We start from the raw sequence: 13,586 nt of genomic DNA on the forward strand, positions 1-13,586 counted from the left end.
TAGTGAGAGTGAGTAAAAGTGAGTCAGTGAATCAGTAATAGAGAATGAATAAGTGAGTAAAAGTTAGTGAGTGAGTAAATAAGAGTGAGTTCGTAGGAGTGAGTGAGTGCGTGACTGAGTGAGCAAAACTGAGCGAGTTAGTAACAGTGAGTGATTGAGTAAGAGTGAGCGAGGGAGTTAAAGGGAGCGAGTGAGTAAGTGAGTACGAATGAATGCATTAGTTTTGTTGACGACTTAGAATATTAATTTTATTGATGCTTACAGTGATAAACGTTTAATGGTCTTGTAATAACATGAAACGCGATTCTTGGTGGAACTTTTGAAATCTGTGCGAGAGGTATCACAAGTTTTGCATTTTAGTAAAAACTCGAAGTATCACTACCGATGCCTATGAGAATCTGTAGATGAAAACAGAATTTTTATTTTCATTTCCCATATTTTTATTTTTTTGCAAAGATTGTCATTTTGCATCGATATCGATATTGTCATTCATCGATATCTGTTGGTGTCAAACAGATTCGAAATAATTGCCTTTCGGGGTAGTGTCTTATTCGGGGTTATGGTTTTCGCGATACTGTCCCATTCGGGGTAGTGCCAATAACTCAAGTATCACAAAAAAGAAAATGTTTTCAGGTGATAGTAAATTGAGATTTTAGGGGAACAATTAGACATTTGTCATGCGTAACCGAGACCCCTCTGAGCGCTGATATAGCAAATCTGCACCTGCGGGAGTGCAAAATGTTGGCTTTAGGGGAGTTGATAGTGACCACCAGTGCCCAACTGAGAGTTAAGGGGGCGCAAGCAGTGCGAGTCCGCACCTGCGGGAGCGCAAAATGTTGGCTTTGGGGGAGTTGATAGTGACCACCAGTGCCCAACTGAGAGTTAAGGGGGCGCAAGCAGTGCGAGTCCGCACCTGCGGGAGCGCAAAGAGTGGGCCTTGGGGGAGTAGATAGTGAGCACCAGTGCCCAACTGAGCGCTAACGGGGCGCAAGCAGTGCGAGTGAGCACCGGCGGGAGCGCAAAAGGTTGGCTTTGGGGGAGTTGATAGTGACCACCAGTGCCCAACTGAGAGTTAAGGGGGCGCAAGCAGTGCGAGTCCGCACCTGCGGGAGCGCAAAATGTTGGCTTTGGGGGAGTTGATAGTGATCACCAGTGCCCAACTGAGAGTTAAGGGGGCGCAAGCAGTGCGAGTCCGCACCTGCGGGAGCGCAAAATGTTGGCTTTTGGGGAGTTGATAGTAACCACCAGTGCCCAACTGAGAGTTAAGGGGGCGCAAGCAGTGCGAGTCCGCACTTGCGGGAGCGCAAAATGTTGGCTTTGGGGGAGTTGATAGTGACCACCAGTGCCCAACTGAGAGTTAAGGGGGCGCAAGCAGTGCGAGTCCGCACCTGCGGGAGCGCAAAATGTTGGCTTTGGGGGAGTTGATAGTGACCATAGATTTTAAGAGACTGTGAAAGTGTGCGGCCGTATCGCACACTATTTTTTGTACACACATTAACGCTCCCGTCGACGCAAATCGCTCAAATAGACGAGAAAAAAATTTTGCATTTGAAAAAAGCTTCTTGGTTGTAGACTAAGCTTGACTAAGCAGGACGGTAGGGCTGGGTAGTGGCCTTTGGGGTAATGCTATTCTGGGTAGTGGAGCCATAAAACACAATATCTCGTCTCACGTCTCACTTTTCACATCATATATCTCGCTTTTCAAATGACCAATTCGACCAAATGATCCTTTCGATCAAATGACTTTCGGCCTTATGGTCTGTTCGGCCAAATGGTATATTCGGCCAAACAACGATATCGAACGTTATTCGGCCAAACGACCCTTCCCCCCTCTGTAAGTGGGAGTCGGGCACTGCTGTAGACAGCACAGACGGGCATGGGTGGACTCCTGACTGCAGCATCCGGGGATTTTTGCCACAAATAGTCACTGACTTGGACAGCTGAAACACAGACAAACAGACGTAACAGCTTGAACATTTTTCTAAATAATTCATCATTCAACTCCTCTACCACCATCTTGCGAACATGTTACACGAAACACTGTTTCGTATGACATTGTCACCAGAAGGCGCTGGAGTGAAAAGTCAAAATCGAAGGATTACGATGCTAGCGCCTCTAGTTGTGAAACGCGCAATCAATCAAATTCAAATTGATCGTTGAAGTCATGGTCGATGGTAATTTTTCAAGTGTTACGTGTGTTTGTCTGTGGCTGAAATATTGAAAGCTGAAAGAAAAAAAGCCTCTGCCATTCGAAGGATTTAATCTTTCAACGAATCTGAAGCAAGATATACGCTTTTATCAAGAGACGGAATACACATAATTTAGTATGGATGAAACCCACGATCACAACATAAAAGGGCCCTCAAGGTCGATCGGCTGTCGGTGGAGGTGTGCAGGACTGACCCTAAGGCAAATGTTGTAGCAACTATTATGCAATATTTTGCATCGCGCCGCATCAATCGGGAGCAAGTCAACAAGTTGTCCCTTTATTTGCTATTCATTGACTACGGAAAAGGTTTCTGTTGTCTAAATCACGAAAATTTGTGTGGCGCCTAGGGATGCAAGAGATTTTCACAAAGGATTTTTTTCGCGCCCAAGATATTTTTGGAAAGTTGTTGGAGGGGTGTGGGGGGGGGAGCATAACATAAATTTAATATTTGTATCGTTACGTTATGGTGATACAACATCTGGGATGGAGCGTCTAACAAAGTTCTGGTCATAGTTCACAATTTTCAATCTCACGTCTCCACGGGTCTGCGATTGACTATCGACCACCAGTTAAGGGTTGCATACTTAAAGGGTTAGTCGTAAATTATTGTACCGCTTTCAAATTTACGTACTGCTTTTCTCAGGCTATAGACATCCCTATCTAACTCCCTTAGCTTAAAAATATCCACCATGTCCCGGGCACAGTGTGCAGATAGACCGCTGTCAGTTGCATGAGATGTCAACAATCGTCAACAACACCAATGATTGTAACTTGATAATTAAAAATATGCACAACAATAAAAGAGCAGGAATTATTTTTAAATTCTGCTCAAGCTTTTCACGGTGAAATAAAAGACAAATTGTTGATCTCCTTGTAAGTAAAATCAAAACTGATCATGTAGAATAAGTTTTGAATCAATTAAACTCATTAGTCATATTTAATGAATATTCCCGATTAAAGTTGCATATTGAAGGAAGCTGAATTTGGATGTTTTATGATGTTAGGCTTTTTTAGATTTGACGTACGTTGCTCGGCGTTGGTGTTGGTGTTGGCTACGCTAAACATGAGCTCTTAGCATAGGCCTGGCTTTCCTGTTTCACCGAAGTTAACCAAATTTTGTACAGTTTCTTTTTAGAGTGTACTGTTTACATCTGTAAAATTGTCAGTGAGGTTCTGGTCGAGATGGAAGAAATCGGCAAAACGCTCGCGGAACGGCTTTTATCGTTTTTGGGACGCACGATAAAAAATCGTTGTTTTTATTTAACTTCTTGTCACTACGCCCCATTTAGTTTCATGTTATTACTCCAAAACAGTGTTAGAGTAGTATGCGGCCAATTTCGTGGATTGCGAAGGAAGAAACGGTAATAATGAAGAAGCTAATTTGGTTCCATTTCGATAATTGTAGCCGATTTGCCAATTAATCTAAAATGACACAATAATGAACGACTGGACAGCATGAGATAGAGCAGCCCGAAATCTAACGTTGAAACAGGCTAAGGCTGGACATCACCCATGATGAAAATATTTCAAGTCGGTTCCCATCTACGAAGTCGTTTAACCTATACATACGAAAGAGCCTTGCTCTGTCCTATGCGCGTTGTTCAGTAAAGCTTGCCTTCCACCGCTAGGTTCGCTAGCGTTTCAAAATCATGTTATGTGTTAGAATGCTTATTTTTAGATCCGGATCTTGAAAAACTGTTAAAAATTTTGAAATATAAGTATAGGTGTAACATTTTAGAACACAAAACAGTGAAACCAAGCTTTTTCATGCGAATAATGGTCAAAATATATTTAAAACAAATACCTAAAGGATATGTTCTCTTACTGCTTTTATTAAAAAAATGAGATTCACTTTTAGAAAACATTTGAATGTTTTGGAAATTATGGGTCAAAATAGTGAATAAAATACTTTGTAATTGCAAAAAATACAAGAAAATTGATCATTTTTAATCAACAACTAATTCACTTTCGTTCATATTTTCTGCGTATTTTATCAGTATTACAGCTGAAAAATTGTGCCACACCTTAATTAGTAGTAGGATAACTTGTTCACGCTTATAATCTGCTTGTTCGCTTTGTTTGGAATTACCCGTATTACTCCACATCGCTACTTTACAAACTTTGGCCTACATTTGCTCGTTTTTCCCTTACCATTATTCTTTATTCAATGTACTGATTTTATGTTTCAATTACTGCAATATAACAAAGTGAATACCGATTCCATTGCTGAATCTATGTTGTAAGTACATTACTATCGAGTAAATATAATTTGCGCTCAGAGTTCAAATGTAATGACTGCAATCCGACTCTTCGTGTCACGCACAACACATCACGCAAGCAGCCCTAAGACAGAATGCACGAGTTTCGTTTTCCGCCCAGGCTCTTGTCCTGGATCTGCTGCAGGTGGGCCAGCTGGGCCGCCGAAGGGACGTGCACCGAAGACGGTGGAGCAGTCTGCGACGGGGTGGACGGACCGGTGCCGCCGCCTCCGGCACTGGCTTGCTGCGGGAGCGATTGGCGCCGCCGGCGACGCAACGCCGGGCTCAGATTGTAGGTGATTTTTGCCTGGGCGAGCAGTTCCTTGAAGACCTGGAAAATGAATGTGTTTAGTGTTTGAATAGATGGTTTCATTTAGAAGGCAATACACACCTGTGAAATGTTTCGATTGAGTTTGGCGGAAGCTTCGACGAAGCCGTTCTCCCAGTCGACGGTTATCATCGATTCCGTTGTGCCACGTGGTATCTGGGAAAAGATGGCAGAGATGAGAGAACATTAGGTATCGAGAGAGTGGAAATGAAGAGAGTTTAAGCTTTCGTGGTGAAATATGTAGCGGTAGAGCTTTTGGTATGTACAAAAAATGCTTTCATTGAATTATTTCATATGAATAGGTAACACCTGACTTAATTCATCTACCGCACTAGGTTCGCGAGCCTCACATTTATTTCCGAATATAAGCATGGGATTAGATAGATTTTTAGATTAGATAGATCTGGGTTTTATACAAAACGATTTTGCTGTTGAAATCAAAATATGTAATTATAGAACTGCCGTATAGTGGACTTAAATTGAATAACAGGTGAACTATGTGGTGCTCGTTATGCTCAGTGTTCTTATTTTTAATTTCCATTTGCCATCGTCACCGCGATGGAACACTCTGAATACAACAAATGAGAATCCATTTCCGGTCGTGTATCAAATCAGTAAACATATTCGTCTTATCGCAATTTTATCAACGATGGATGACGGTTGCGGAACTTTATATATAGGATATTTATATAAATTGTGAATTAGCCGGTGCCATTTCATCTTACTTTTCAATTTTATCTTACGTTTCAATTACTATTGTTGAAAGCATTTCGAGAAGTATTTGAGGCACTGGCACTGCTATAAGTGTTATCTATATTCAAATTTCTAAATTTGAAGTGAAGTTCTATTGTGCACTCATTTGGAATTTTGCTTAGCTCATACTCGTACTGCCACAAGGCAAGTGAATGCTTTCCGAAAATAAATTATTCTGTGTTGAGATGTCGATTTGCCCCCGCTCTCTTTACCTTACCTGTCGAATATCATCATCTTCGTCGGCGAGGTCGGTTTTGTTGCCAACAACTACAATGGGAACGGCTGTGGTTGCTTTGATTTCGTGGATCTGCTCCCGGATGGCTTTGACCTCCTCGAAGGTGACGCTATCGGTGATGTCGTACACCAGAATGAAGGCGTCTGCTGACGAGATGGAAAGGGCTCGCATAGCCGGAAACTGCAATGAGAAGATGTGGATTTCCAATGATTTATCGTTATTTAGGTGCGTTCTGCAAAATAATGTAATCTAGAATCTTTTCAAATTATTATTCATTTGTTTATTATTGCTCTGTAAACGTCAGCAGACTATGCGTAAAGTTAGAAGGGCCGACAGGGCCCAGGACGAGTCTTTATCAGGGTTTGTATTCTTCGTTTCGATGAGACGAAATCAAGCGATTTTCGGGTCGGAAGAGAATCTTTTTTCGGAGTTTGTAGTGAAAAACATCTTTCTACCACCCCTCTTTTCTCTAGAGCGAACCTAGAAGATAAGCGAAAATCGTGGCTACTTCTAGACCAACATTTGAAAAGGGCGTAACAGCCAAAAATTATTCCTTCTAATTCTTTCTCTACATATATTGCTATATAAGTGGACAAAGAATCAGAAGGATTAAATTTAGGCTGTTATGCCTTTTTCAAATGTTAGTCTAGACTTGACGAATTTCTTTTTTCGTTTCATCACTGACGCCTCACTCACTTTTCGCGAAAATTTTAGGTAAGCAATAACATTGCTGAATGTATGAATGTAATCTTTTATGATCGCAACGGGACTCGAACCTACAACATCAACAAAAATGGCAATGGTATGTGGTCACAATAGCCATATCATCACATCGACTGCATGTAGGGATGAGGTTGTTTGTTCCATAAAGGCCATTTTTTTGCAATTGGTGATGGCATGAAAAGAAAGAAAGGAGTGAGAAAACGAGCAAATCAACTTTTTGTGGCACTGGTAAGTAAGAGAGAATGGTTAGGGTAGAGAAACATCTGGTTAGTACCCCCTATTCCCGTTCGTTATTCCGTCGCATTACAACCGAATTACTTGTTTTTTTGAACATGGTTAGTTTCTGTAGATATCTAGTGATGTACAAAAAATCAAGCCCTTTGGTTGGAACGCCGTCGAGTTATTAACATTGCGGACGGAAATAGGAGGCGCTGCCCAAATGGTCCTGCTCCCTATCTCTCATCACATTTTTTTTTCTTTTTCCGCAAACCGATTTCTGAGCGAAAATTAGCGTGAGGGAGCATACTCTTCTCGTGTGATGAGTGAGAATTACGATCCCTGGTCTTTACTGACCTTATAAAGAAATAAGAAAGACTTCGGAAGCTAACGATCATCCACTGTAGCGCTTAGTTGTAGTAATGCTTGTCTTAATAGTTAATACATTTTTCGTAGTAATAGCAGTGGCGGTAGTATTACTAGTAGTATTACTATTACTAGTAAGTTGTAGTAAAAAATTAGGAGTCACTGCCTCTATTCGCGTAATTTTATTCTAGTAGAGTATATTACCGTTGAGATTTTTAAATTCATTCTAGGAAAACACGAAATAACATTTTTATACTTATATTACCATTGAACTATTTATTGAGCCACAAATGTGTTTATGTATTGTATTGTATTGTATATGAAAAGTTAAAGGTCTAGTCGTGTTCCTGGGCAGAGCGATTGGCCTGTCATCGAAATTTAGTTCTGCTTTGTGCGGAAAGCAAAACGATCGGCGGGCCCTAACTTTTGTGTTGCTTTGTGCGGGGGTTTCTTTTCCAGTCGTGTTTTTCCAGTAAGCGGAGCGATCTGCCGGTCATCGGAATTTAGTTCTGCTTTGTGCGGAAAACAAAACAATCGGCCGGTCGACGAGATTTTGTGCTGCTTTGTGCCGAAGAGTGGATTGATAAAAAAGTGAAAATTTAGTTCGCATCCACTTGTGTAGTGCGGTCGATAATTAAAATAATTAGCGTTCGATCGATTGTGTTTGTTTTAATTCAAACTACACGCTATACACGGCAGACCGTTTACCAAAACGAACCTTGCTACACTCCCTACCCCATATATCCAAATCCCAGTAATTTCTCGTGGAAGTGCAGATGACTCGTCGGCATCTATCAATGCGATGCGAGTATCACGTCAACAGTTTCCTACCTATTCCTTAATTGACCTGCATTCGGACACGGCCGGAGCTGGTATTGCTTATTGTGGGGTCACCAGTTCTTACACATTGAAGATGATGGTAGTCCCAAACTTCATCTGTCGGTTCTCTGTGTAATTAAAACTGACCTGGCAATAACGGAGTAACAACCGTGGGCGGTCAATCATGCTCATGCTCATGCATTTCAACTTGTTCTATTTTTCTATTTTTCGTCCCCATGGTAGCTGTAGAGCTCCATCAAAATTTGCACCTTCCATTGCACCATTCATCGAATTATTTCAACAACAGGAAGCAGTATTTGGCACAACTTTATGGTTTCATTAGACTGCAAATATAATTAAATATAATCTTGTGTAAAAATAGTGAATCTATTAAAAACAATCAAGTAAATATTGATTTACAATCAAAAACTTCCACTAATTTTGGCCATGGCAAATAACTTTTGCTCTAGATTTTTTCATAGGTTATTCCTTTCTATTGAAAACTTTGAAAAAAGTCGTGAGAAAGAGAGGGTTAAAATTTAAATATGTATCATGATTGCCGACAGTTTAACAGCGGAGATCTCGACTATGCCACAGATAACAGACATGAAGGCTCGAACAAAATTGCTTGAAAAACATGTGTAAACAATCAAACGTAAACTCAACGCCATCGACTTCGACATTGCAACTTACATTTTGTCAACACGATCGATGGCGCTATTATACTTTTGCATGCAGAACGACACTAGCGCATAGTGTCATTGTTTCATGACTTTAGAGCACTGATTCTGCACTAGATAAATGTTCTCTGTGGTAACGGCGACATTCCAAGTTATTTCAAAATGAACAGTAAAAACTCTAAATAATCCATATAGCTGTGATGGTGCCTTTTTCGTGTATTATAAAACAAAACAAAAATACATAATAAAGCTATGTCCATTTAGAATCCGGAATAATAAAATCATCTGTATTTCGGTAACGGATTTACGTACTAATAAGGTTAATACATCGGGGCCCTTCTTAGCCGTGCGGTAAGACGCGCGGCTACAAAGCAAGACCATGCTGAAGGTGGCTGGGTTCGATTCCCGGTGCCGGTCTAGGCAATTTTCGGATTGGAAATTACGACTTCCCTGGGCATAAAAGTATCATCGTGTTAGCCTCATGATATACGAATGCAAAAATGGCAACTTGGCTTAGAAACCTTGCAGTTAATAACTGTGGAAGTGCTTAATGAACACTAAGCTGCGAGGCGGCTCTATCCCAGTGTAGGGATGTAATGCCAATAAGAAGAAGAAGAAGAAGAAGGTTAATACATCAAAACAAGGATAATTCACTGTACATTAAGGAAAAAATATCAATACAAATCATTTCTTCTTGTTTCTAGTGAAAATTCGCACCTTCTTCTTTATTCCTCTCATCGAACGTTGCACATCTCCGGAGTCATCTTACTTGTCACATTTTTTCCCACATTTCGGTCATCTGAGTCGCATCCCGAGCTGGTTTTCCACTTTTCTTAAGCTTCCGCATTACTGCTCAAAATGTCTCGATGGGCCGGAGCTGTTGGCGGTTGCGTGGATTTATGTTTTATCAATGAAATCTTCGTTATTATCGCGGTATTCCCGGCTGTAGTGGCAACTCGCCAAAACTTTCCGTGCCGCTGCAATACAATAAATGATTCCGGATTCTAAATGGACATAGCTTTAGTACCAAGAAAAGCACATAAGAGAGGTCAAAATTCCACTTGAGGGGGATAGATTCACTTTTTTCCATGCAATGCATTGCAGCGGTTTTCGATAACTTTTTCAAAAATGGGGAAAAAAGCAATGTTTTTTAGTAACTCCGGAACGCACTGGCCGATTGGGCCAATTTCCAATAGCAAAAAATTAGGAAGGATTCCGCGTCGAATGCAACCTGTTGCAAGCAAATCGGATAAGGCTAAGTACAAAAAAGTGTGTCTCACATTTTTTTTGTACACAAACATACATACATACATACACACATACAGACATCACGGGGGCAGCAAGGACTTTGTCCAAGGGCTTGACGACCCCTCCCCATGGCCACTGCGAGTTAGACCGGGACCATCGTCCCTAACCCCTAATCCCAAGGCGTCAAGCGACCCGTGCCGAGGGGATGCATGGCCAGGGGGGTGAAATAATAAGCTAGGCCTTTAACGAAGCCTGTGGGGTACCTGGGCACCCTCCACAGTAATTGTCCCTTACCGCGTCATGCTGGGCTCTGGCGTGGTGGACCTCTTTTCCCGAGCAACTGTAACTACCTCCTTTGACGGCGTCCGAACGCCTGCGGAGTGGACGTCCTCACGTCCTCCTGACTAGCTCTCTTTGCTTACACGAAACATATCGCAGCGGAAGCGGACAACACGATAGACGACGAACTGACATGCAACCGAGGGCTTGGCATTGAAACAGAAAGTAAAGGTTGTACATTTTATACATCATTTATTGTGGGTTCATTGGTTACGTTAGTTTTGGGATGTTAGTTCGATGCGGCCGTTTGATGACGTTGGGTACCTTTAGAGTAGTCATGCGACATGAAGTAGGATACGCGGGGGACATACCTTTCGTGGCGCTTCGGGGTTGTGACAGGTTTGGATGCCCGGAACAGTGGAGTACGATGGTTGCGTAGCCTGGCTGAGCTTTGAAGAAGATCTACGCGTTGGTTGGCTGGCCTCGAGCAGACTTGAGGTTGGACACAATGGTGGTGATGAAGCTTTCGTGTACGCCAGAGGCGTTTCACCGGTTGGAACGTCCTGTGGTCTGGATTGGTCCTCCCGAAGGTAGCGAATCTGGATGGGCAGTATTCTGCGGGTTGACTGACCCGGAAAAACTTGAGGTTGGACACGAAGATGGCAGGGTTTTACGGGTTCGCAGGTTAAGCTGCAGTTTGGACTGGTTCTTCCAAAGGTGGCGAACCTGGATGGACCGTGTTCTGCGGGTTGACTGACCCGGAACAAACTGGAGGTTGGACACGAAGATGGTTGCGCAGCCTGGGTGGACCCCAGAGTCGTTTCTCGGGTTCGTATGCCCGGAACAATGGTGAGACACACCGACGGTGCTGAACCTGAATGGACACTATTCAGCGGGCTGCTGATCCGGAATAGATTTGGGTGGCGTACGACGATAGTGACGGAGCGGGGTTGACTGTAATCCACAGGTTGACTGACCTGGATAAAACTTGGTTGGACACGTGGATGGGTGGACCGATTATCAGGTTATATTCGCCGAAATGGTCGGCTTGGATGGTGTTTCATGGCCCGCACGGATGGTGTACTGTAATACCCGGGACCGACTAGTTGACCACCATTATGTCCTCACCGGAAGGCCAGTACTCGGGATTCACCAATCTTCTCCGGTGTATCCAGGAGGCCCACGCGGCCCTATCTTCCCTCACTATTCTGGAGCACTGTGTTTTTCCGACTTTCCACTCTCACGGTTAACCACCTTCTCCTCGATCTCCAATCGTTTTTTTTTTCTTTTTCGTTCCTTTCTCTTTTCGTTCGGGGTTTGGGTTACCCGAAAGAATTTCTCTCGGATTGCCATATGTGTCAAGGGGTGAATCGATTTTTGTTAGTATTCACATGGTTAAAGAAAAATAGCCAAAGAAACGTTCTAACTTTTATTTGACTATTTTACTTAAGGGTAACTACATGCAAAGTCTCACATTTCTGATTTAGTACTGTTTTTATGATGCAATATAGTTGGGGTATTGTCAGTTCGTTGGCTTATTGTTACCTTATACGGTAACACAACTCGTGGGACCAAAATGGAAAACCAAGTCAATTCTTCAATTAGTGGTAGTAGTGTTGGCGACAACCCCTTCGCAAGAGGTGAATTGTTCAGGTCTCGTAGGACTTGGCTTGACCATGCATGTAAAAATACATATTTTGCTCAGCATTATTCTTCAGCATTATTACACGTTTCGTTACCAATCTAGAGAAAAAATATCAAAATGGAAAGCTATCAATAGATTTTTCATCTAATGTTGATTTTTTTGTAATTGATGAAAGTTTGTAAAAAGATAATTCTTTGATTTCTAGAGACGGCAATATCATCATCCCTGTCCGGGCTGACAATAGTCATTCTCGTCGTATGAAGAAAGCGAAAAAATATAGTCTTCGTCATAACATTGCCCGACGCGACACCTATTCGGTTTCTTCATGCCGCATGCCCTCCTTAGACGTGCAGTAAGACGCGCGGCTACAAAGCAAGACCATACTGAGGGTGGCTGGGTTCGATTCCCGGTGCCGGTCTAGACAATTTTCGGCTAAGAAACTTAGAAACCTCGCAGTTAATAACTGCGGAACTGCTTAATGAACACTAAGCTGCGAGGCGGCTCTGTCCCAGTGTGGGGATGTAATGCCAATAAGAAGAAGAAGAAGAATGCCGCATGCCTACCACGAAGATAGTCGTGCAGCCAAAAGTTATGACGATTTCCATCGTCACTTCTTCACATAATCACGTCATTATAGACGGAGTAGTTAAAAACATAATGATGTCTAGAATAAAGAAATAGTACGAACTTTGGTAACATAAATGTTTCGATAGCATTTATAACATCTTCATACGTTACTTCAAATTCATTTTCACAAAGAAATAATAAAAATCTTCGCAGGGCAGCTGCCGCTTGAAGAATAATGGTATGAAGTCTTCGTTCTTCGCTGTCGTCATGACGATTTGGTTGCATGACGAAAGCTAACGTTGTGCGCGTCATTGACGATGCGTCGAGTAGCAATGAAGACAATAAATCTCGTCGCTACTGCGGTTTTTCTTGCTGCGACGATGACTATTGTCAGGCCTGTCCCTGTCGCTGGATGTTGGTTCTCTACCGACCGCTCAAGATAAAATTTGAGCAGGAACTAAACTCGCGTGAGCCATGATTTTATCATTATATCAGAACTCTAGCCGAAGCTCCGCCCCTTTGATGAATAAGACCATTGAACATCGTTTGCTCACTGCTAGTCGTGGGTAATTAAAGTGACAAAACATTTCAAAATTATTATTTTCTAAATAAAAACTAATGAATAAAAGAGTTCACTATCAAAATAATTATATATGGGACATTCGAAGTATTTTCAATGCCATAATTGCCAAAAAAAGATGAACTATAGCATAGGAAATCCGCCGAAGCTCCACCTTTTCGATGAATAATACCATTGTAAATCAGCTGATGGCTACACCTTTACATTGATCAATAAAGCTAATGATTACTTCATTATAGCATTGCAACTTAAGCCGATGTTCCACCTCTTTGATGAATACATCGCAAAACATTTGTTGGTTCTACCTTTACGTTGACCAACCAAGCAAGAATCCCCATATATTGGGCAACAGACTCCATCTTGGGTTACCAAAGATGACTAACGCCTAAAAATGATTGCCAGGAGTGCGATAATTGCAAATATTACACTAATTTTACAATTTTTGAACAATTTAATTACATTTTTCAACATTTCATTTTTAAACTAAGATACCAAAATGGGATCATGTGATGATTTCTAACACATTATTTCGACATGTTAAGGTTCCCCCAAACACACGCGACGCGACGGTCGCTACGCGATTCTATCGCTTGGCGACTGCGATTCTATCGTCGCTGGTATGGACGCGTAAATGGAACATTGCCTGCAGCGACCCAGCGATAGAGTCGCGGCGACTAGTT

At 42.1% G+C, this 13,586-nt stretch overlaps 1 protein-coding gene across 2 annotated transcripts in view; it reads right to left on the reverse strand.

Moving 5' to 3' along the window:
* Positions 1 to 1,065: 1,065 nt before the first annotated feature.
* Positions 1,066 to 13,586, reverse strand: part of LOC134226196 (GTP-binding protein Di-Ras2) — a 406,254-nt gene continuing 393,733 nt past the window's right edge. For both annotated transcript variants that reach the window (XM_062706809.1, XM_062706810.1), the window contains 3 exons: positions 5,766 to 5,963; positions 4,859 to 4,951; positions 1,066 to 4,798 (listed from right to left, as the gene is read on the reverse strand). In XM_062706809.1, coding sequence (XP_062562793.1) covers positions 4,553 to 4,798; positions 4,859 to 4,951; positions 5,766 to 5,963 — 537 coding nt within the window. In that variant the 3' untranslated portion in view covers positions 1,066 to 4,552. The remainder of the gene's footprint in view (positions 4,799 to 4,858; positions 4,952 to 5,765; positions 5,964 to 13,586) is intronic.

The sequence above is a fragment of the Armigeres subalbatus genome, chromosome 3, assembly GCF_024139115.2.
Source record: "Armigeres subalbatus isolate Guangzhou_Male chromosome 3, GZ_Asu_2, whole genome shotgun sequence".
Classification (NCBI taxonomy): domain Eukaryota; kingdom Metazoa; phylum Arthropoda; class Insecta; order Diptera; family Culicidae; genus Armigeres; species Armigeres subalbatus.